This window comes from Phalacrocorax carbo, chromosome 23, assembly GCF_963921805.1.
Source record: "Phalacrocorax carbo chromosome 23, bPhaCar2.1, whole genome shotgun sequence".
Lineage (NCBI taxonomy): Eukaryota > Metazoa > Chordata > Aves > Suliformes > Phalacrocoracidae > Phalacrocorax > Phalacrocorax carbo.
The window spans coordinates 3,772,206-3,795,056 of record NC_087535.1 but is presented as its reverse complement, the minus strand read 5'-3'; the positions used below and the strand labels follow the sequence as shown (position 1 = coordinate 3,795,056).

At 51.2% G+C, this 22,851-nt stretch overlaps 2 protein-coding genes across 3 annotated transcripts in view; one reads left to right on the top strand and one right to left on the bottom strand.

The window, feature by feature from the left end:
- The window catches only part of ITPR3 (inositol 1,4,5-trisphosphate receptor type 3), a 50,290-nt gene extending 35,328 nt beyond the window's left edge, over positions 1-14,962 (top strand). For both annotated transcript variants that reach the window (XM_064472400.1, XM_064472399.1), the window contains 27 exons: positions 66-191; positions 508-633; positions 752-872; positions 1,620-1,804; positions 1,941-2,089; positions 2,269-2,377; positions 2,546-2,636; positions 2,876-3,045; positions 3,727-3,901; positions 3,984-4,168; positions 4,537-4,737; positions 5,165-5,275; positions 5,580-5,675; positions 5,938-6,039; positions 6,327-6,413; positions 7,097-7,207; positions 7,709-7,901; positions 8,894-9,019; positions 9,496-9,668; positions 9,783-9,947; positions 10,430-10,622; positions 11,148-11,243; positions 11,687-11,811; positions 12,077-12,242; positions 12,913-13,073; positions 13,563-13,724; positions 14,073-14,962. In XM_064472400.1, coding sequence (XP_064328470.1) covers positions 66-191; positions 508-633; positions 752-872; positions 1,620-1,804; positions 1,941-2,089; positions 2,269-2,377; positions 2,546-2,636; positions 2,876-3,045; positions 3,727-3,901; positions 3,984-4,168; positions 4,537-4,737; positions 5,165-5,275; positions 5,580-5,675; positions 5,938-6,039; positions 6,327-6,413; positions 7,097-7,207; positions 7,709-7,901; positions 8,894-9,019; positions 9,496-9,668; positions 9,783-9,947; positions 10,430-10,622; positions 11,148-11,243; positions 11,687-11,811; positions 12,077-12,242; positions 12,913-13,073; positions 13,563-13,724; positions 14,073-14,141 — 3,774 coding nt within the window. In that variant the 3' untranslated portion in view covers positions 14,142-14,962. The remainder of the gene's footprint in view (positions 1-65; positions 192-507; positions 634-751; positions 873-1,619; positions 1,805-1,940; positions 2,090-2,268; positions 2,378-2,545; positions 2,637-2,875; positions 3,046-3,726; positions 3,902-3,983; positions 4,169-4,536; positions 4,738-5,164; positions 5,276-5,579; positions 5,676-5,937; positions 6,040-6,326; positions 6,414-7,096; positions 7,208-7,708; positions 7,902-8,893; positions 9,020-9,495; positions 9,669-9,782; positions 9,948-10,429; positions 10,623-11,147; positions 11,244-11,686; positions 11,812-12,076; positions 12,243-12,912; positions 13,074-13,562; positions 13,725-14,072) is intronic.
- Positions 14,963-16,037: 1,075 nt separating this feature from the next.
- On the bottom strand, positions 16,038-22,273 carry LOC104053102 (ubiquinol-cytochrome c reductase complex assembly factor 2). The gene is made up of 4 exons (XM_064472402.1): positions 22,080-22,273; positions 17,350-17,424; positions 16,939-17,008; positions 16,038-16,220 (listed from the first exon to the last, which is right to left on the bottom strand). The coding sequence occupies exons 1-4, from the start codon at positions 22,215-22,217 to the stop codon at positions 16,126-16,128; spliced, it is 378 nt and encodes a 125-aa protein (XP_064328472.1). The 5' UTR covers positions 22,218-22,273; the 3' UTR covers positions 16,038-16,125.
- Between the last annotated feature and the right edge of the window lie 578 nt (positions 22,274-22,851).

Sequence of the window (22,851 nt, the reverse complement as noted above, 5' to 3'; positions counted from 1 at the left end):
GTGGCTTGGCACTGATCGCCTTCTCCTGATGGTGCCTGTGCCCCTGCTCCCCACCTCCCCGGCAGGTGAAGATGGCCTATGTGAACTTTGTCAACCACTGCTACGTGGACACAGAGGTGGAGATGAAGGAAATCTACACCAGCAACCACATCTGGACTCTTTTTGAAAACTTCACCCTGGACATGGCCCGGGTGCGTGGGGCGGGTTGGGTGGGAGGAGAGCAGCAGCAATGGCTGCTGTATTGGATGGGTACAGGCAGGTGCCACCGAGGCTCCCTTGAAGCCTGGGGAGCCAGACGTGGGGACCACGGGCACCGTGGGGACTTGAGTAGCTGCTACACTAGGAGCTGGGGAGCAGTCAGGGCTCTCTGGCATAGACCCAGGAGCTGTGTCACTGGCCACAGCTTCAGCTCAGCAAGGTCCCAGCAGTGCTGTATGCTGGCAGCATCCAGCCTGGACGTGTGCTCACCTCGCCTGGTGCCATCAGCATCCTCCCTTCTCCTCACAGATGTGCAAGAAGCGAGAGAAACGCCTGCCAGACCCTACGCTGGAGAAGTATGTGCTGACAGTGGTGCTGGACACCATTAATGCGTTCTTCAGCTCCCCCTTCTCAGAGAACAGCACCTCGTTGCAGGTAAGAAGGCACTGCAAGGACAGGGGTTGGCTGGGGGAAGAAAGCGGCTTATCGAGACCCCCAAAACATGGTCTGGACACACCTTGCGCGACGCATACCTGCCTGCTCTCTCCTTCAGACCCACCAGACCATTGTGGTGCAGCTTCTGCAGTCCACCATGAGGCTGCTGGAGTGCCCCTGGCTGCAGCAGCAGCACAAGAGCTCGGTGGAAGCCTGCATCCGCACGCTGGCCATGGTCGGTAAGGAGCTGTGCCAGAGCGATGCTCTGTTCCCCACTGACCAGGAGGATGCAGATACTCTTGGCTGACTCTGCTCTGGCAGCGAGCAAGAGCCATCATCCCTACTGCAGGTCTTGGGAGGGCACCCCGGCAAGAGGCTGCCAGATGGGAATGGGAGGTTTGGCTCCAGGATGTGCTTTTTCTGAGCTACATCTCCAGGCGTGATCAGGGTGGCGTGGGGATAACCGAAGCCCGGGCTGTGTTGGGAGATCCCTGGTGTGTCCCTGCTCGTGAAGGGCCTGGAAACAAAGCCAGCATTTATGGTGGTTTTCTCTTGCCAGGACTTTGCCCTCAGCCTGCTTGTGGCTGCCTGACTCAGGACAAGGGTTGTTAACACTGACTCACTACGTGGAAAGGATTAGTTGGTTTGACACTGGGTGGGGATTTCCCTTGTAATTTGAGGCAGGGTGCTTACAACATCTCCACACTGGGCTTTCCCAACCAAAACCTAGAGGTGGTGCCTCTTTCCATCCTACGTTGGGCTGAGGGGGGCTGTGGGCAATGTTGTGCTGCAGTGGGGAGGGATGGATGGAAATACTCCACCCCTCGCTGGCCTAGAGGAGTTTATTCTTGTGTTTAACCCAAATCATCTCTGCTGCAAATGAAGAGCTGGTGAAGGGGTGCCCAGCCCAAGGCAGTGTGGTAGGACCCAGCCAATGGGATGGGCTGGGTTGTGGCTGTCCCCAACCCTGACTCCGTCTCCTGCAGCCAAGAGCCGCTCCATCGCGCTGCCCATGGACCTGGACGCCCATGTCAGCTCCCTGCTCAACAGCAGCTCCACCAACACCGTGCAGAGGAACACGTCCAACTACAAAACAGCCACACGGACCTTCCCCCGCGTCTCCACCACTCCCAACCAGTGGGACTACAAGAATATCATAGAGAAGCTGCAGGTATGGGGCAGGGAGGTGGTGGTGGCAGGGACCAGTGCACGATAGCAAGAAGGCGCTGGCGTTGCAGGGGTCCCTCTCCCGTGCTCGTGTCTCCTAGGCACGCGTTGACCCTAAAGGTGTGTGCTGTGACTTGTAGGACATCATCAACGCCCTGGAGGATCGCCTGAAACCACTGGTGGAGGCTGAGCTGTCTGTCCTGGTGGATGTTCTCCACCGGCCAGAGCTGCTTTTCATGGAGGGGACAGAGGCATTTCAGCGATGCGAAAGCGGAGGTTTCCTGTCCAAGTGAGGATACTTTGCAGTTGCCCAGGGAGTGCTGGGAGTGCTGGGAAGGGCTGGTGACCTTCATCGTTTGTGGGTTATGCATCCCAGTGTGTGCCTGCAGCCTGGAGGGATGGTGGGGACGGTTCCCTCAGGGATCCCCTTGTCCCTCTCGGCTGTGTGACGGTGGCTCTGTGTGCCAGGCTGGTGCAGCACACCAAGGACCTCATGGAGACAGAGGAGAAGCTGTGCATCAAGGTGCTGAGGACGCTGCAGCAGATGCTGGTGAAGAGGAACAAGTACGGTGAGAGGGTGAGCACCATGGTCCCATGGCATGTCCTCAGTCCCGCTCCTCGTCTGTGCAGCCCCCACTTTCCAGGCCGGCAGTGCCCTTCCTGCTGGTCATGAGTGCTCAGCCTCATTCTGCTCTGGCGCTGGCCCTGATGTTGGGAGACTCATGACGTTTATTTGTCTTGGCAGGGCAACCTGCTGCGGAAAATGCTCCTGAACAATTATCTGCAGAACAAGAAGTCCAGCTCCAAAGGGGAAATGGTGGATGCTGCTGGGGGAGGTGAGTGCCCCTCTCCTGTGCCTTCCCTGTCTCTGCGCTGCTCACACATACCTTGAATTCCCAGCTCCTGAGCTGTGGTGGGATTAGGTCTGTAGCTGGTTGCCATGCTCCCACCTCCATGGGAGTAAAGGATTTGGGGAGATGAAGGGATGGGACTGAGATGCCCCTGGCAGTGACTTAGCTGTGCTCATTCTCCTGCACTACCACAGCATTGCATCCGTCCGTGTCCTCTCATGCAGGCCAAGACCAGGACTGGTCTGCTATCGCTGCTGTTCAGTGCCGGCTGGACCGAGAAGGGGCCACCAAGTTGGTGGCTGACCTCATCATGAACACCAAGAACGAGAAGATCTTCCAAGAAAGCATCCTGCTTGCCATCCGGCTGCTGGACGGAGGCAACACCGAGATCCAGGTGCTGAGCCCCGGCCGTGCGATGGGCGCCAGCCCCAGGGGGATTGGGCAGCCACGGTTTGATGCGTGCAGTGTAACCACCCCAGCACTCGGAAGATGTGGGTGCAGAGCAGTCCTCTGTCCTGGGTTGGCCCCTGGGCTTTATCAAAATGCTGTTTGGTTGCATGTGTTTGCTGGCCATCCAGAGGAAGAGCTGCAGAAATCTGTCCGGTTTCGAGTTTTCCAGCACGGTGGCTGGATGCTGTGAAAGGGGCAGGTTGTTGCAGGTTGTTTCTGGAGTAATGCTGATGCCCTCTGCCGGATATTGCTAAAATGGCTTGGGGCTGGCAGCTCTTCGGTGATAACTCGTGGGTTATCTTGAATCCTTTATCAGAGGGAAGCTCACAGATTAATTGTACATGCAAAACCTAGTGGGGTTCCAGGCGTGGAGCTGCTGTAACTGCTGCTTGCTCTGTCCCTAACCCTGCTTCTAGAGTAAAGGAGAGCACAACGGTAGGGGACGATCCAACTCTGTAAATCCAAGAGGACTGTGGTGTCCAGGGTTGCAGCATGGAAATAAATCTGCTCACCAGGTTTTCTGAGACAGTGTCTTGAGTGCTGGAGGCTACCAAATCAGAGGGGCAGGCAGGGACAGTTTGGAACACACGATGGAGACTTGAACGACTGTCCCCCCTCCTCCCAGAAATCCTTTTATAACCTCATGACGAGCGACAAGAAGTCTGAGAAGTTCTTCAAAGTTTTGCACGACCGCATGAAGAAGGCACAGCAGGAGACCAAGTCTACGGTGTCTGTGAACATGAGTGACATCGGGAACAAGCCTCGTGAGGACAAGGATGAGCCTGACCCTGGCAGCAAAGGTATGGAGCTGTGTTCCCTTAGTGGAGCCGGCGTCTGTCCTGTTGGCTAGCCCGATGCTGATGGGGTTGGATTGCCTTCCAGGACGAGGAGACACCTTCCTGATGCCTGGCACCCCGTCCCGATACCCGATGGCCGTAGGGTTTCGGAAAGGCCATGACACCGGGGAGCAGGGTCAGAACAATGAAATGGGGGTGACGGTCCTGATCATGGAGCCTATCCTGCGATTCCTGCAACTGCTCTGTGAGAACCACAACCGGGACCTGCAGGTTGGTTACGGAGGCTGCTAGGTTTGGGGGTCAGGTCAGAGGCCATAGAACTGGGGTGTGGGAAGGCTGGGCTCTGCCCCAGTTTGGTCCAAAAAGCCATTGCACCAGCTACTCCATGCCTCAGTTTCCCCATCTGCAAATGCACCGTCCCTTATGGAGAGCTTCTAGTGTTGTGGAAAGAGCTGTTCATGGCACGACTGTGTCCGCAGAACTGAGCGCGGCTCTCGGAGGCCTGTGTGTCACAGGGGTGGCCCCAGCCCAACTGTCCATCAAACTGCAGCTGGAGGCGGTGTCGGGAGGGGGATCAGGACATCCCCCCCATCAGAGTGATGCCACTCAGCCCTGTAACTGCAATCTTTACTCGACAGAACTTCCTCCGGTGCCAGAACAACAAGACCAACTACAACCTGGTGTGCGAGACGCTGCAGTTCCTCGACATCATGTGTGGCAGCACCACGGGGGGGCTGGGGCTGCTGGGCCTCTACATTAATGAGTACAACGTGGCCCTCATCACCCAGACCCTGGAGACGCTGACTGAGTACTGCCAGGGGCCCTGTCACGAGAACCAGGTCTGTGGGTATCCCTGCAGGTCCAGGTCATTCCCAGCACACCTGGGGTGTTTCACTGCTGATCAGGGATGTCCAAGAGTGGATTTGAGGGGGATGTGCGGGAAAGCAGTGGGGACAGGGCCAGCCTTTGGTTTCAGGGTGTGAACAGGAGCAGAACGTGGGGAGCAGAGGATGCCAGGGTGCACAGGGATGCTGCATGGGTTATGAGCTACTGCTTGGCTAGATAATAGGGTGAAGCAAATGGGAATTAATGTAGTGGTGCAAACGGTGCCTTTTCCAGGGAGATGGGGGGCTTTGGGGCTCCTGGGGTAATCAGGCAGGGTCAGTGCTGTAGGCAGAGCACTGTTTCAGACCTGGGCTATGTCGGAGGGCGAAGCTGGGAGGACTGGCAGCATCTGTGGGATAACCCTTTGCACTGCTCCCCCAGAGCTGCATCGTGACCCATGAGTCCAATGGGATCGACATCATCACAGCCCTCATCCTTAACGACATCAGCCCTCTCTGCAAGTACCGGATGGACCTGGTCCTGCAGCTGAAGGTAGGCAGAGCCTCAGGCTAGGACGGTGGGCGCGCACGTGTGCATCACTGACTGCGTGGGTTGCTGGCGTGGCCATGGGGTGAGGTGGCCGCTGTAGCGGGGACTGTGCACGTGTCAGGTCCTTGGGTGTGGCAGCATGTGGCCTTGGTGGGACCAGGCTGGTGCATCTCCACCATGTGAGGCTCAGATGCCTCTAGTATGGGGGAGTTACAGGTGACCGGGGCATGGTGGGGTTTCTTCCCCCTCTGAAGCCCTGCACAGCAACTGGGCACAGATTCCCTCAGCAAGGGTTTCTCCTCACCAGGACAATGCCTCCAAGCTCCTCTTGGCCCTCATGGAGAGCAGACACGACAGTGAAAACGCCGAGCGGATCCTCATCAGCCTCCGCCCACAGGAACTGGTAAGGGCTGCCAGTGAAACACCCCCAGCCTTGCCCCAGTGAGCCCCCAGCCTCGCCCCAGCCCATTGCTGGACTTCTGCCTGCGGGTTCTGATGCAGTTTCTGGTTTGCAGTCCAGTAACCATCTCGTCTGCCATACTGCTGGTCGTCGCTTCTGCACAAGCATCCTTGTCTAGCGGTTTTCCCAGAGCCATTTGTGGCCGGAGGAGGAAAACAAGGCAAGGAGATGTGCAGAAGCTCACTGTCCCTCTGCTGCCTTCCAGGTTGATGTGATTAAGAAGGCCTATCTGCAGGAGGAGGAGTGTGAAAACGCTGAGGTTTCCCCACGGGAAGTCGGCCACAATATTTATATACTGGCGCTGCAGGTACTGAGCTGTGACAGCAGGGTCCCTGCCAGGCTGGGCTCCCCACACCACACTGGGCTTCCACTCATCAATTTGCATGTTCTTCTCTGTATTTATTTACATTTCCTCCAGCCAGGCTGCCCTCCTTGGGGAGGGATGGCTGGGAAATGTGCTTTTGGCTCTTGTGAAAAGCCAGCCCCTAGGTTTGCCAGCAGCCCCGCTCCCCTGAGCACCCCACGCCCCGCTCCTGTGTGCACCGGTGGCTGCTCACCATCCTGCTGACCCGGCTATCGCTGTCCCTCTTCCAGCTGTCCCGACACAACAAGTCTCTGCAGCAGCTCCTTAAGCCAGTGAAGCGAATCCAGGAGGAGGAGGAGGAGGGCATCTCATCCATGGTATGGAGAGGCCTTGGGAATGGAGGCAGAGCCCCCCCCGACCCGACCTGACCCTGACCAGTGACTGCCAGTCTCCCACCCTTGCAGAGCCACCCTGGGTTTTGTTGTTTAAGATTTGATGGGCTCTGCTATTTCCCAGGGGGACTATAGAAAGAAAAACATATCCGTGCCCTTGTAGCCAAAACAGCCAGTGCAAAGGCATGCACACCAAGCTGTGGAGAGCCAACTTGTGGGGCTCTGCCAGGTCCCCCAGGGAAGGCTCAGCTGTAGGGTGATGTCCAGCTTGCAGCAGGGACAGGCTGCCTGCCTCGGTGAGGTCCTACTGGTACCCGCTTTCTTATCTTCCCTTCAGAAAAGGAAGGACTGAGTCCTTTGCTGTCATTTCTTGCACATGTACCTTAGATCCTGAACGAGATTCAGCAGTAATATGATTTCCCTGGGGTTTTATGGGCATTGATTTGTAATTTGTGGATTAGCAGCATTTGGATGTAGTTATTGCAGGGAATCGAATGTCTGTCACCTCAGGGAGAGCTTGTACCCCTTTAGGAAGCTTTAATTCATTTGCTTTTCCCTGAAACCTCATCAGCTTTGGTAGATTTTGAGGAATCCTGTTGTCAGTGCAGAGTTATACCAGACTCTCCTGGCTGAGGCCACTCTCCTCTCTCCCTCTCCTCTCATCCCAGCTCAGCCTAAATAACAAGCAGCTGACGCAGATGCTGAAGTCGACGGCGCCAGTCCAGGAAGAAGAGGAGGACCCGCTGGCATATTATGAGAAACACACGTCCCAGATTGAGGCAAGACTTGTTAGTTGTTGGGTTGCCAGTGTGCAACATGGCCGGTGGATCCCACGGGTGCTCCAGCTGCCTCGTGCCAGGTTATTTTGCACTAGGAGCTTCCCATCCCTGTGCCAGCAAGAAGTAGATGGGCCTTTTGCTCTGCAGAGAGCTGGAGGCATTGGCAGAACCCGTGAGGAGCAGAGGGAATGAGCTCCCAGACCCTTCCTTTGTCCCCCAGCAGCAGCGGGGATGCAGCCGATTCGGCAGCCCCATCCTTGCTTGTTGGCATGGGTCTCCTTGCAGATGGGCCAGCGAGGGTTCACGTGCTCTCAGCTTTCCTCCAGCACAGCTGCCTTTGCTGGGTCGATGTGTAGCATTAGGCGAGTGGCCGGTGATATTTGGATCCCGGTGGAGTGGGAGCGGGGAGGGGAAGGCACAGCTGGGCCTAGGAAAGGGGAAACCAAAGCGTGGCAGGGGCAGGATCTGACGGCGCCCTCCCCTTCGCCCTGGTTCCTGCAGATTGTGCGCCTGGACCGAAGCATGGAGCAGATAATCTTCCCTGTGCCTGGCATCTGCGAGTTCCTCACCAAGGAGACCAAGTACAGGCTTTTCACCACCACGGAGCAGGATGAGCAGGGCAGCAAAGTCAGTGATTTCTTCGACCAGTCATCCTTCCTCCACAACGAGATGGAATGGCAGAAGAAACTGCGCAGTAAGAGCAAACCAGACCTTCCCTTCAGGCTCCCCCCGGCCAGCACAGGCACTTCGAATAGCCCCTGTTGTGAAAATGGGAGGCAGCCCTCCTTTGAAAGGGCTGTGAACCCTGGCAGCAGACTGGAAATCACATCTCTGAGCTCCTTGTGCCCCTTGCTCTACGGAGCACAACACACTCGGCAGTTTGCGGGGAGCAGAGGCTAATCAAGACCTCAGAGGTGTATTTCCTCCATGCCTGTTAGTGCGGTTCCTCAGTAGTCTGAAATGCATCTTACAGCACATTCCCTGGGACTACACCTGCAGGTGCTTTACCCTGGAAAGCACTCTTCATTTGTTTTCAGTTGCCTTCTCCTAAGCCAGAATCTAGCAGCTACATATGGGAAGTATAATTTGTTGCTCTGAAGCCTGCAGACCTGCTTAGGTGCTTTCAGGGCTGCATCAGGACGGAAATCCTGGCTTAAAATAACAGGAGCTCAGTAAAGACTCACACTATAAATACTGTGATGCAGCTAAGGAGTAGCTCTGAAAACACTTGCAGATCCAGTCAAAATTATCGTAGGAATTCGGCAGGAAACAAGTTTCCAGTATGGATGTGAAATAGCTGGCTGGGTCTCCCCTGGGACCGAGCACCAGCTCTGAAAACACAAAGACACTGTTGTTTTGAAGGACGTGAGGGGCGAGGCTGAAGGAGGTGGGCGATGGGGAGGAGGGTGAGGAGGAGAACGGAGCCAAACTGATTCCAAGGTGCCAGAGCAGGTCAAAGGGCCAAGAAGCCAAGAAATGGGAGCAGTAACATTTTGAACTTGCACTCCTATTTCAGCAGATGAGGAGGGAGCTTTTATTAATGTTTTGAAGGAAGTAGGAGGCAAAGGTCCCTCCAGACCTGCTAGCTGCACTGAGCCGAGCCCCTCGGATGCCTTGGAGGACAGAGCCTTCCCCAGCTGGCACAAGGTTGGCTGAGATTTGTGTGTCTGCCTCCTCTCCCTCCAGGCATGCCGCTGATGTACTGGTTCTCCCGCAGAATGACACTCTGGGGAAGTATTTCCTTCAACCTGGCTGTCTTCATCAACATAATCATTGCTTTCTTCTACCCCTATGTTGAAGCCACTTCCATGGGTAAGTGCCCCAGCATCTGCTGCTCCTCACGGTGGAAGATAAGCAGAACTGGTCTCCTTACCTGTACTTCCCCCCACCGTCAGTCTCCTTTTGAATCCTAAAGCCCCAAGTCCTTTCTGCTGGTCCAAGGAAGGGATTGAGTCAAGATTTCAATTGCCTGCCCTCCCACTGCTTCCTTCTCAGGGAAAAGTCTCTTCTCCCCGGGGTCGCTTTCCCTGGGGAAGCAATGACAGAATATGTACCTGCTGGCAGGCAAAGCCTCCATCATTTACAGTGGGTTTGAGATCCTGGGTAAAAGATGTCAGAAAAATATATCAGTAAGAACCATCTTGGTCAATACTAGTCTTTGCAGTCAAGCATAATTTCTCTCCTCCCTCTGATAATCAGCACATTAGTTTTTCTGGACAGTCTGGACAGCAGCACAGTGTCTGATTTGATCTCGTGCCATTTAATTGCTGTGGGTCTTCCCTTCCTAGGAGTCCTGGATTCCCCGCTGATCTCACTGCTCTTCTGGATTCTGATCTGCTTCTCCATCATGGCCTTGTTCACTAAGCGCTACGGTGTCAGACCGCTCCTCGTGGCACTGATTTTGCGATCGATTTATTACTTGGGGATTGGACTCACTCTGAACATACTGGGAGCTCTCAATGTAAGTTCTCCATGTGCTGGAAAAAATAGCGAGGCAGCCCGTGACACAGGAGGCCATTCTGCATTCATAAAGTGCAGCAAACCCCACTCCCTCCCATTTCTGGTTGTTCCCCAGCTGACCAACAAGATTGTGTTTGTGGTGAGCTTCGTGGGCAATCGTGGGACCTTCATCCGAGGCTACAAGGCCATGATCATGGATGTGGAGTTTCTTTACCATGTTGGCTACATCCTGACGAGCGTCCTGGGACTCTTTGTGCACGAACTCTTCTACAGCATCCTGGTACAATAAAGGCAGATGTGTGGGGCACAGAGGTAGCCAGTCTGCCCTGTTAGAAGCTAGAAGGTTCCTGTGACACCTTTCAGGGGCTGATTGATAACAGGAGTGAGAACAATTCACTGTGCTCTAATCTTTGCGTAGGCCGATCTTTCTGCCTTCCGACAGTATCTATTACTGTCTCTCTCCTGGTCTTTTGCTATTTCTCTCTTTCTAATCTCTACTGTGTACTTTATCTGGGTCAGCTGGGAGACAACGTGAGCTGGTGAGGGCAGAGGCAGGGGGTGTGTGTCCTATTCTTGGCTCTCCTGCTGTGCACAAGTCACTTCATTCTTCTCTGCTTCCCTGGGAAACTTAAATGCTTTATGTGAAAGTTAGTCAAGGTCTGCTGAGTGATCCGAGATCTCAGGATAAAAGGGGATATAGGTAGGCCAGGTATTATCAAGAAAAGTACCCCACGGCATTTATTTGCTCCTGGGTCCTTTCAGCTGTTTGACTTGATCTACCGGGAAGAGACCTTGTTTAATGTCATCAAAAGCGTGACGCGGAATGGACGCTCCATCCTGCTGACAGCCCTCCTGGCTCTCATCCTCGTCTACCTCTTCTCCATCGTGGGCTTCCTGTTCCTGAAGGATGACTTCATCCTGGAGGTGGACCGGCTGCCGGACAGCAAAGCCAAAGGTTGTTCAGCCCTTGCCCTCGTTGGCTGCCGTGCTTGGGCTAGAGAGGGGCCAGGCAGGGTGGGTGCCCTTCTGCAGCTGGACCATTGCACGAGACCCTGCTCCTCCCCACCGCCAACACACGCGTGTCTGTCTGTGTGTGTGTATGTGTGCGCCTCATGGGGCTTTTTTAACCCTTGGTGCAAACTCCTGGCAGCACTGGTTCTGGGGCTAGCAGAGAAGACGGCTGCCTGTGCTAAGGGACCTTGTGCTGCAGAGCACAGGGTTTTGGGGCTAGGAGAGAGTGCAGAGAAGGGGGTGGATGGCTGCAAATGAAGGTTTAGCACTGTAGAGGTCTTACTGAAACTTGAGCAAAAGATTCAAGCCTAGAAAAGGCTAGGAGAATGCGAAGCAAGTTGTTTTTTTTTTTTCCAAGAAGCTTGAAAGCTGCAAGAAGAGGCAGTTGAAAAGCACCCGTGACAGCAGTGAAGAGCTTTACTAAGGCACGCTGATGCTCTGACGAGGCTGTGGTCTCTTTTACTTGCAGATGACCCCTTAGGGATGCACAGGAATATGGAGACCTTCATGGAGTCATGCAGCGGTGACAAAATTAGCTGCTCTGCTGTGCCCACTGCTTTGGAAGGTAAGTGAGCTCATTAGAAAGGTCAACTCTGTTAGCGGCAGGGGAGGTTGGCTGCCTGGTTTGTCAGTGAGCGCAGAAAAATCCTAGCTTTTCAAAGCTGGAAACAAACAACCCACTTTCTGGCATGCAGTAGGCAAGAGGCCTGCACATTTTTCACTGACCCTGGCATAAAAAATATTGAAGTAGATTCAATTTAGTCATAAAGAAAGTGGGAGCTTCAGGAGTGCTCAGCCAAACACCTCCACAGCAAGAAGCAAGCTGGAGGAGCTGCTGAGACGTTGCTGGTCAGGAGACCCACGAGCATCTGCTCCCAGGAGATTTGCCACTGCATCACTGCAGCAAGAGTCACCCGCCGCAGCTCGGGGTTCTTTGCAATGCTCTGGTACTTCTGCCCTGTCTGTGCTCTAGCTTTTTGCTTTTATTTCCCCCTCCCGCTACACCAGAAACAGACGCTGACCAGTGGGAACGTGCCTGCGACACGCTGCTCATGTGCATTGTCACTGTCCTGAACCACGGCCTGAGGAACGGCGGGGGCGTGGGTGACATCCTGCGGAAGCCGTCAAAGGATGTGAGTTTGGGAAGCTCATGGGACCCCTTTTTCTGCTAAGCCCTGCTGCATATACTGCTGTGCAGCTGCCCTCCCTCCCTGGAAACGGTCACACGTCCAGCTCTATCCCCCACACTGTCCTCCAGTGCTTTCCTCCTTTCTTCCCCATCACATCCCTGTTATTCCTCCTCACCTGGTGCCCTCAGCCCACGGCCACGTAAGGAGGCAGCAGGGTTGGAGTGGCTAGAGGAAAGGTGCGCAACAGACACACGTTTGTCCATTACAGGAGTCCCTGTTTCCTGCGCGAGTCGTCTACGACCTCCTCTTCTTCTTTATTGTCATTATAATCGTCCTTAACCTCATCTTTGGGGTCATTATTGACACTTTTGCTGATCTGAGGAGCGAAAAGCAAAAGAAGGAAGAGATACTGAAGACCACCTGTTTCATATGTGGTGAGTGCTGGGACCGCAGAGTATAGGAATTGCCCCAAAGCTCTTCCTCTCTTCCAAGGTTGAGGGGAGAAAAGGAGTTTCAGCTGGTTTCTGGTCATTGATGGGTCACTGTTGTGTAAGGAGGCTTAAAAAAGGATGCAAACTGAGAGGGGAAATCATCCGTACTGTTCCTCATCACCTGTTAACGAGGTGTTAAACTAAAATGCCACATTGTGGAGTTCTTGTCACTGTGCAGCCATCACTCCTGAGACCATCACTTAGCCAGTGGGAAAAAAGCAGCATATTACTAAGGAAATAAAATACAGAAAGTGTTCAGGAATGCTTTCAGTCATAGGAAAGCATCCAAAAAAAAAAAGGAAAAACACAATAAGTCTAGCTGGTTTTTTTTTCTTAAAAGATTCACTGGGTGCATTTTATGCATTGGGATATATAGGCAGGAAGCACAGCTAGTAGCGCTTTAAATAGAAGCCTCTTGAATACACAGCTGGGTTATTTTCCCCATTTTGGATGCTCGTTGTGTGCTAAATGCCAACTAATTATTAAAAGCACTTCTTGAAAGTCACACCTGGGAGGGGATGCAATTATCTGTACCGCCTTTCACATTTGTTCGCTTGCTCACTCCTTCCCTTCTCCTCCCTCCACCGTCTCTGTTCTTGACTGCCTTTCCCAGGACTCGAAAGGGACAAGTTTGACAATAAGACAGTGTCCTTTGAGGAGCATATTAAATATGAGCACAACATGTGGAACTACCTGTACTTCATAGTGCTGGTGCGAGTGAAGAACAAGACAGACTACACGGGGCCAGAGAGTTACGTGGCGCAGATGATAAAGGTACGTGTCCTCTCGGCAGCTCTCTCCCTATTGCAACATGCCTACCCTGGGGAAATATTTGAGAACAACGGGCTTGTCAAAGAAAAACAGTTTTGAGAAGCTTTTGGAAAATATTTAATAATATCATTGTGCCTTAGTTCGTTCTTAGCTGGTTATTTCCACTTGGCAATCTCAGCCAACACCACATTGTCTATTTGATGTTTCATACTGTGTATTTAAGGATTGAACCAAGGGCAGAAGCAAGCAGTAGAGAGTGTGACTTCAAGGTGATTTCAAGGCAAGAAGGGAGCGAAAGGAAATGGAGAAAAGAAAAACATTTCTGAATTGAGCCCAGAAGGTTCTAAGAAAAAAGCTGGAAATGGACTATGTACGGAAAATTTACAAAGATAGACAAGCCTCTGAGAAGTTATTTAATTTAATTTAAGTACAGGCACCTTTCCTGTTAAATCCTACCCTCTCCAACTCCCATTCTCCTTTTCACCTTTCCAGAATAAGAACCTTGACTGGTTCCCCCGGATGCGAGCCATGTCGCTGGTCAGCAATGAAGGGGAAGGGGAACAGAATGAGATCCGAAATCTTCAAGACAAACTCAACACCACGATGAAACTGGTGTCCCATCTCACCTCCCAGCTGAATGAGCTGAAGGAACAGGTACTAACCACTTTTAAAAATAGGAACGCTTGAGGAACACCTGACTGTAGAAACCCCTGTCCTTACCGAAACAGACGCCAACTGCATGGAACAGGAGGCAGAACCAGCCCAAGCCAGTACAACTTCAGATACAAAGCAAAGGCCTCCCACAGCTCTTTTTGGGGTGGTCGGGGACATGTGGGACAAGTGCTTTTTGATACTTTACTTCCTCATCAGCCAGAGTCCAACTCGCAGGGTTTTCTGGCAGATGCTTAAAGCAGCTGCTGAGTCACGCACTGGAGGAGCACGTTAGTGCATAGGCAGCAGGCCTCGTTGCCTCCCTCACTTGTGTCCTTGTTTGAACTCTAGATGACAGAGCAACGGAAGCGCAGACAAAGGATGGGCTTTGTGGATGTCCAGAATACCATGAACCACTAAGACGGAGAAGAACCATCGGCTTCACCCACCGAGGGACTACACACGTGTATCAGCTAACGAGGCTGCTTATTGCTGGGTTCCATGCATGGACAGCGCTGTCAGAGAAAGACGGACCATGCAGAAGGGCTCACAGTCACCATCTTCTGTAGAGCACTTGTAAGCAATTCAGGAACCAGGGACTGGCCAGGATTCCTCACGATACCTGGACCCACATGTTACTCTAATGCCCTTGTAGGAAGATAAATTATACAGGATTTTTATTCCTCATTGCAATAACTCTTTATTTTGCAGATGTGGAGGGTTGTATCTTCATCTCCATGTGCTACATTCTGACAGCCTCCACCTCAGGTGTAGTGTAACTAGCTGTAGGGCTGCAATATTTAACTTATTCCAAGAGTGGCACTTGTACATGTGGATCTTTGCAAACCGGCCATCGTATTTGCTGTACCTGCTCCACGCTGATCCCTCTCCACTTAAAGAATTCTGTTCATCACTGAGGTGCAGTAAAGAGGAGCTAAACTCAAGGAGATGGATTTGTTAGTTTAACTCACCAGATGAGGATGAGTATCCAAGCTTGTACTAGGGCGAACTAGTCTTTTGCCTTCTGTGGGCCAAGAATGTCTGGGCAGTAGTGGTAGGAGACTGCAGGTTTACAGGAGTTCACTGTGAAGGGGTGTCCTGTGTTTTAGTTTCATCTCTGGTGTAATGTTTTACTTTTTTTTTTTTGTTACTGTTACTTAAGAACTAAAGTGTAAATTGCCTTAACTAAATTAAATACAAAATCATGTTATAATAAAAACTTAAACATGGTAAAGAAAGCGCCCTTCCTGTGCACTCTGGTATGTAACGGGGCTGTTACAAATAGCAATGCAGAACAATTTGAAGACCTGAAGCCAAACCAGGGCTGTATTACCCAAGGTGCTCTACAACCCAATGTTCTCAGCTCCAGATGTTATAGTTTAAAATGTAGTACAACACTCCAGGCAGAAGATGAAGAAGAATGCTACCACGAAGAACTACCTTGAACACAAGCCTTTTTTTCTGAAGCTCGGGATTAGAGCCTGCTGCAAAGTTTCAAATTCTTTCACTACTTGCCAGGAAAACACTGTTCAAATACATAAAAAGGAGCAGCTGTTGGTGCTGCCTGAAGCCAAGCAGAGTCCTGGCATAGCTGTGCTCTAGACACTCATCCTTCCCGAGCCAAGCAGTGCTGTAGCCACCCCAGCTACAGTCCCCTGCCTCCTAAGAATAGACACTGATGCAAGCATTAAAGCTTTAAAAAGGAATAAAAATAGGCCACAGCAATGGACTAATCACACCTGAAATTTGTTTATGGCTCTATATACCAACATGTCATTAAAACTTGTCTTTATCCCTCAGATATGCAGTAACCCATGCAGACTCTTCACGCTGAGGGAACTCTGTATATAGCTAGCTGGACCAGCAACAAACTGCTGCAGCATTTGATTGAAATCGCACCTAAACTCGTACATTGCTCCACTGTCACCATGGTAAACTCACCCTCAGTCCTCTGCTGTGGCTTTTCAAAAGGAAAATAAATGTGTTTATTGAAGTTATATTCCCCCCCCAATTTCACTGTTACCAGCACTAACACAGAAACACAAGCATAGCTACATTTTCACATCATCACTGTTGGTATCTTCACAAGCAAATTTAAAACTAACACGGTTGTACCTACTCGCTGTGTGCATCTCCTGGTTGTTCCATTTCTCGTAACACAAAGGATCTGGTCTAACAGAGAAAGAACACAAAGTTCTTTCTTCTACACTACATTGCTCCATATGCTAAGCTATGTCCTAGATTTTTCAGGAAAAAAGAGAGGGGGTACTAAAAGTGAAGGGTGTGAGGTGTAGGTCTGAACAAAAATGCTGTTGCTAAGAGGAATAAATGGTTTTATTCATCATGGCAACACACAGTGCTTTAGGCATACATACATACAGTGGAAAATCTGGGAGTTAGCCTATCACTTTGAGTCCTCTTCAGGTTTCTTGGCATAAAACTTTTCTCGCAGTTTTCTCCATGTCCCTTTTTTCATGTCTTCCATCTGTTTCAGAACGTCTGCAAAAGGAGAGGGGAAAGAGATGGGGAAAGCGGAAGAAAAGCAAAGGAATGAAAGCCCTCTTATAAAAGCTTTGCCTTACATGTATTTTCCTTTTGTGACTTTTCATCTTAATGAATTTCTATTTCAGGGCCTGAGGCAGGTTTGTTTTCCCTTCCAATCAATTTTGCAGGGAGTCCCTTATCACTAACAGCTAATATTCGGTTTCCACGCACTGCAATCAAAGTTAGGAACTGGAGCAGAACAAAACCACACTAGCTTCCTACATCGCACTTAATAAATGAGCTAGCTGAGAGTATTTCTGCACCGTCATACCCTGTTTTCTCTAAGTCTAATACAGAAGGAGAAATACTGAAGGGAATTTGAACCTGATGAAACAGAAGCTGAGAATTTTTGGAATGATGTAGCCAATGTGCATTGCTTTCACATAGCTTCTGCTATCTGAGCTCAAAGAGCCCTTGCAAACCCTTTGCTGTTCCTGCCCAGTGCAAAATACCATCTTTTTTTTTTCCCCCCTGATAGATTACTGAAGATCTCCTCGATTATTCCTGAATTTACTCTTCATTAAACATCCTAATATACTTGCATGGCAGTCCCAGTCTGTCTTTTAGTCACAGGTGTTTAGTAGAAGTAAGCGATGCAGTGAATACCAGAAAGACTAGAACGTACTTCATCTCCTGCGCTGACTTATTCGCAAATCAAGCACAGTAGTGGTACCTGTTGCTAGTATCATCCTGCAATCTTCTACTGTCAGTCCAGTGAAGCTTGTTTCTTTCAGGCGTGGATACTTCAAAAGTGAGCAGTTAAGGAGAGAGAAAAATATGTTAATCTACTGCATTAAAACAGCTACAAATGTCAGCACAGAGTCACGTCTGAGCTCGTTTTCGGACAGGCTCTAAGAATTCTGTTCCTAGATACCAAGAACCTGCATTGTTCATAGATGTCACGGAGGCCAAGATGTTTGCAGCTTTCCCAGAGTGACCAAAGGCACCAGGTAATGCTGCACCCACCTGACCGCTCGTTTGTCTGCTACACATTCCCAGAAACCCTGCTGAGACGAGGCAGCCAACTGCAGTAGGTGGTGACTCACCCCCCAGAAGAAGGATGATGGCTAATGCCAAAGCTCACCTTGTTTTTGTAGTAGTTGGTGTGGATTCTGACTAAGCTCTCGTACATTTGGTCACAGGTCTCAGGGTCAGCAATCTGGAAAGGGGTAAAAGTATCACACAAGTCTTATTTTAAACCTCCATAGCAAAAACCACCTCGTTTCAAGGCTTGTGAGAAGGACAGTCAAGGAGCAGCTCAGGTGACTACTCAGTGCAATGTAAGATGCTGGTGACCCCTATTACGCTGCTCCAGAATGCAGATTGTTTTCTTTCCCTTCCACTTCTCACCAGCTTGGCCTACAAGAATAACAAGGCACATGATTTGCAGGATTTACCTTAAACTCTGCCCAAAAGATGTGACAGATCAACTGTGGATACACAGTTAATGCGAACATTGCTGGACAGTTTTCTTCTCATGTTTATTGGCCTCTGCCATGAAATCTGCGAGACTTCTTGCTCAAAGGCCTGTTTTGCTGCCCGTTTTATTCTGAAGTAGGATAGGATATCTCAAATAGGAAGACGCACTAGGGTGGAAGTTAGAAAATCCCAGTGCAGACTAAAAATAGTTTATAATTGATTAGGAAAAAGCAGCATGAAAGCCACTGAACAGCTTGTGAAGGGTAAATGGATTTCTATTTTGGTCGAGTAAGTTGGAAAGATTTCGCTAATACCTAAACCTCTGCTAGGTGCCTCGGACAGGTGCATCTGCCTTGCAGAGCCATCTATTTAGCAGCATGGATGGCACATCATCTTGTTTTCCTATTTTACGATGAGGGCCAACTCAACCAGAACGCTGCATTACTGCTCGATGACATCAAACATAAATGATTAAAACGGATACATGAACAAGAATAGTATCCACAGATACACGTCAGGATAAAATGACACGGCTCATCTGTCCTTGGGACACTGGCACAGGTTCAGCACAGGGCGGGTAATGCCTCCTCTGCACAAACTAGGAGAACTAAGGAAAGGCTCTCCTTATTCAGTAGGTAATGGCAGCTGCAGGAGAGAGGATATAGGGACAGACAGACTGTCAAGAGTAAGCACCATCGCACTGCAGGTGATCTTCAGCTTAACCTATCTGCGGTCACATTTCAAATGTCCCTGCTAATGTTTTAGTAATGATAAGCAGAAATAGCTATTAAATGGGTAGCAGAAACAGTTCCTCCCTCCCCGTAAAATCAGCAAATCTTACTCCACGTGAATAAAACAGACATTAGACTGATAAAGCCTCCTTTATGGTTCCAGTTCTTTTCTCACACATTCCTCCTGCTGCCTGCCAGTACATTTCCCTTTGCTGTATTAAGCCTTTATACATACAAATTGACATCAGTGCTGCAGGCATCAATTTAGATTTTCAAGATGAGTGGCAGCTTTGGGATCTTGTATCCAATTGGTGCAGCATATTCAGCTGTCCTGAGCATATGAAAAAGCAATAAGCACTTTCTGAAATCTCTGCTGCAGACTATTCTGGTGACCAATACAGAATTAGGTGCCTATAATGGCCCCTTGAAGTAGAAAACGCATAGCTGGAACAATGTTTTTATGCTAAGAAAGGGCACATTTACATTCCACAGCACCACCTCCAAGCCTATAAAGGTCTGCAGCCCAAGTCAAGCATTAGCTTCTCTGATTTATTTCAGCACCAAAGCCTAACCTGCAACACAATTACAGCTGTAGCTGGAATCTGATTTTATAACTGCTGCATCCTAACACTGCCAGGCAATGCTGCATTTCACTACATATTCCACACTGCATCGCACTATCATCCTATCATAGAACCACAGGATCACAGAACGGTTTGGGACCTTAAAGATCATCTCGTTCCAACCCCCCTACCACGGGCAGGGACACCTTCCACCAGACCAGGTGGCTCAAAGCCCCATCCAGCCTGCCAGGGATGGGGCATCCACAACTTCTCTGGGCAACCTGTTCCAGTGCCTCACCACCCTCAGAGTGAAGAATTTCTTCCCTGTATCTAACCTAAATCTACCCTCTTCCAGTTTAAAGCCATCACCCCTTGTCCTATCACTACATGCCCTTGTAAAAAGTCCCTCTCCAGCTTTCTTGCAGGCCTTTTCAGGTACTGGGAGGCTGCTCTAAAGTCTCCCTGTAGCCTCCTCGTCGCCAGGCTGAACAACTCCAACTCTCTCAGCCTGTCTTCACAGGAGAGGTGCTCCAGCCCTGTCTTCGGAGGACTGTCTTTGTGGCCTCCTCTGGACTCACTCCAACAGGTCCATGTCCCCTCTTATGTTAGGGGCTCCAGAGCTGGACACAGTACTGCAGGTGGGGTCTCATGAGAGAGGGGTAGAGGGGGTTAATCACCTCCCTTGACCTGCTAGCCGTGCTTCTTCTGATGCAGCCCAGGATACGGTTGGCTTTCTGGGCTGCAAGTGCACGTTGCTGGGTCATGCTGAGCTTCTCACCAACCCACACCCCCAAGTCCTCCTCGGGACTGCCCTCAATCCATTCTCCACCCAGCCTGTATTTGTGCTGGGGATTGCCCCAACCCCTGTGCAGGACCTTGCACTTGGCCTTGTTGAACTTCATGAGTTTCACATGGGCCCACCACTCCAGACTGTCAAGGTGCTTCTGGATAGCATCCCTATCCTCCAGCATGTCAACCGCACCACACAGCTCTGTGTCATCAGCAAACTTGCTGGGAGTGCGCTTGATCTTGCTGTCCATGTTGCTGACAAAGATGTTAAACAGCACCAGTCCCAGTTCCAACCCCTGAGGAACACCCCTCGTCACTGGTCTCCACTTGGACATCAAGCCATTGATCACAAGTCTTTGAGTGCGACCATCCGGCCAAGTCCTTATCCACCGAGTGGTCCGTCCATCAAATCCATGTGTGTCCAATTTAGAGACAAGGATGTCATGTGGGACAGTGTCAAATGCTTTGCACAAGTCCACACAGACGATGCCAGTTGCTCTTCCCTTATCCACTAATGCTGTATCCCCATCGTAGAAGGTCACCAAATTTGTGAAGTACGATTTGCCCTTAGTGAAGCCACATTGGCTGTCACCAATCACTCCTTATTTTCCCTGTGCCTTAGTACAGTTTCCAGGAGGATCTGCTCCATGATCTTGCCAGGCACAGATGTGAGACTGACTGGTCTGTAGTTCCCTGGGTCTTCCTTTTTTCCTTTTTTCAAAACAGGGATTATGTTTCCCCTTTTTCAGTCAGTGGGAACTTCACCGGACTGCCACAACTTCTCAAATATGACGGACAGTGGCTTAGCAACTTCACCCACCAGTACCCTCAGGACCTGTGGATATATCTCACCAGGTCCCATGGACTTGTGCAACTCCAGGTTCCTTAGATAGTCTCGAACCTGATCTTCTCCTACAGTGGGTGGCTTTTCATTCTCCCAGTCCCTGTCTTTGCCTTCTGGGACTCAGGTGGCATGTCTTGCGCACTTACCAGTGAAGAATGAGGCAAAAAAGCCGTTGAGTACCTCAGCCTTCTCCATATCCCAAGTAACCAAGTCTCCCACTTCCTTCCAGAGAGGGCCAATGCCCACATTTTCCCTAGCCTTCCTTTTATCACCGACATACCTACAGAAGCTTTTCTTGTTGCCTTTGAGGTCTCTGGCCAGATTTAATTCTATGAGGGCTTTAGCTTTCCTAACCTGACCCCTGACTACTCATCACGGTAAGCAAAATGCACTAATTAACTAGATTCCAGCACAATGCTGGCAAATTCAGTGTTTTGTATCCCGCTTCCATAACCCTGGGAATGGGTCCTCCGAAGCACGTAGTATAAACGGTGCAAGAACTGGGGATACACCACAGCTTGTCCTATGCGAGGAAGAAGCGACGTGGCTGACTGGGGCTGACTCAGGCCTGTGTTTCAAAGGCGAGCGGCGTGTTCACACACTGGCCTGTCCTGGGCCCCAAGGGAAGCTCTGCGGAGACCCAGGGAAAGCCCGTTTCACTACCAGTGATATCCCAAAGAAGATGGAATTTTCTGCTTAGTAAGAACAATGAACCATGTGAACCTGGCAACACAGAATGCGGCGGCCAGAGAAGGGAGGTGAGAGAGAGGGAAGCATTTATTTTATTACTATATCCTTGAAGAAGAACTGAGAGACTGATAAAAGAGAACATCCCGCTTCAGAAGACACCAAAAGCTGGGTGATAAAGCGTACAGTCAAGGAGGACAAGTGATTGGGATGTTGATATGAACTAAAACTAAGTGCCTTTTAGGTGAACTACCCTTATTATAATACTAAAAACCACTCCCATAGGCCAGAAAACCCCCTACTCAAATAAGCCCCTGACTCTCTGAGCATGTGTGGTACATTTAAAGGGAGCTTTAAATACCTTTAAGGTGAAATGAGAAAGAAACTAAACAATTATTAGTGGGGGGTTGTGAATATTGGCTGTAACTGACGCATTTAACTGTATAAATACCTCGTAGTGTCTCGGTGCGGGGCGCTAGCTTTGGGGAGTTACCGCCGAGCACCCACCTTTGCACAAAAACTAAATGAATAAAATACCCCCGCTCTGCGTGGAGTTGAGCGTTTTGCACACCCGGGCGAACGAACCCGCTTTTCGGGAAAACACCGGCGCCCCACAAGCACATCCTTCTCCTCAACTGCAACCGAGCGAGCACCGAGACGGGAAGAAACCCCGCGACAGCGCCAAACTCCCCGGGTTTGTGCCCCAAAAGCGCCGCAGCCGCCCCATTGACCGCTAAACCGCTCAGGCCCCGCCCCGAGCGGGCCGCCCCCGCGCCCTCACCTGCGTGTTTTCCCCCTCACGGAAGGCCTGCGCCACCCGCTGCCGTAGGAAACCGCCCAAATCCCGCTGCCGCTTCGTCTCCTCCACCGGCCACTCCTCGCAGAGCTTCAGGAACCGCCGGTACCTGGTGGCCGCCATCGCTGCCGGCGGCGTCGGCCATGGGAGGGGCCCACGTGACCTACGGCAGGGCGGAGGGGCCCGGCGGGGCCGCGCATGCGCGGTGCGGCTCCGGGGCGCGGGCGGGAGTTGGCGCTGCCCCTCAGCGCTGCCCCATCCCCCTTACCCCCCTCCCCATGCCCGGGGGCGCCTTCGGTGGCGGCTGGGAGAACGGCCGGGCGCGGCCCCGCAGGCCCAGGCCGCGAGAGGAACGAGGCTGAGGGAGCGACTCTGCGCCCCGAGCACCCCGGTGGGCTGACGGCCCGCCCTGGGTTTGGGAAAGGCAGGTGATGAGCAGCCTGGCTGTGCCCGTTCGTTTGCTGGATTGCTGCCCACACTGCCAACCCTCATGTTTCATGCTGCTGGCAAAGGGATCTTGCTCCTGCGGCGCTGCAAACACCCGGGACAGGCAGCCAGCAGCACAGCACTCAATAGCTACTTCAGTGCTTGGCTTCTGGCCGGTTTAAAACCTAGAAAGTCTTACCTTTTTTTTACCCCTTCCTCTACGTGGAGTACCTAAGGTTGAATGCTGCCTTAGAGCCCCTCCTGTCAGCAGGCAAACGGTTAAATACTTGACAGTTATGTGCTCATATATAAGGGTTGTATATATAAGGGG

Excerpts from the sequence above, each read along its gene's own strand:
- LOC104053102 (XM_064472402.1), bottom strand. The coding sequence starts at position 22,217 with ATGGCGGCCACCAGGTACCGGCGGTTCCTGAAGCTCTGCGAGGAGTGG. Across the intron at positions 17,009-17,349 it reads CCAACTACTACAAAAACAAG|TATCCACGCCTGAAAGAAAC; the intron begins GTGAGCTTTGGC and ends TCACTTTTGAAG. Across the intron at positions 16,221-16,938 it reads CAGGATGATACTAGCAACAG|ACGTTCTGAAACAGATGGAA; the intron begins GTACCACTACTG and ends CTCCTTTTGCAG.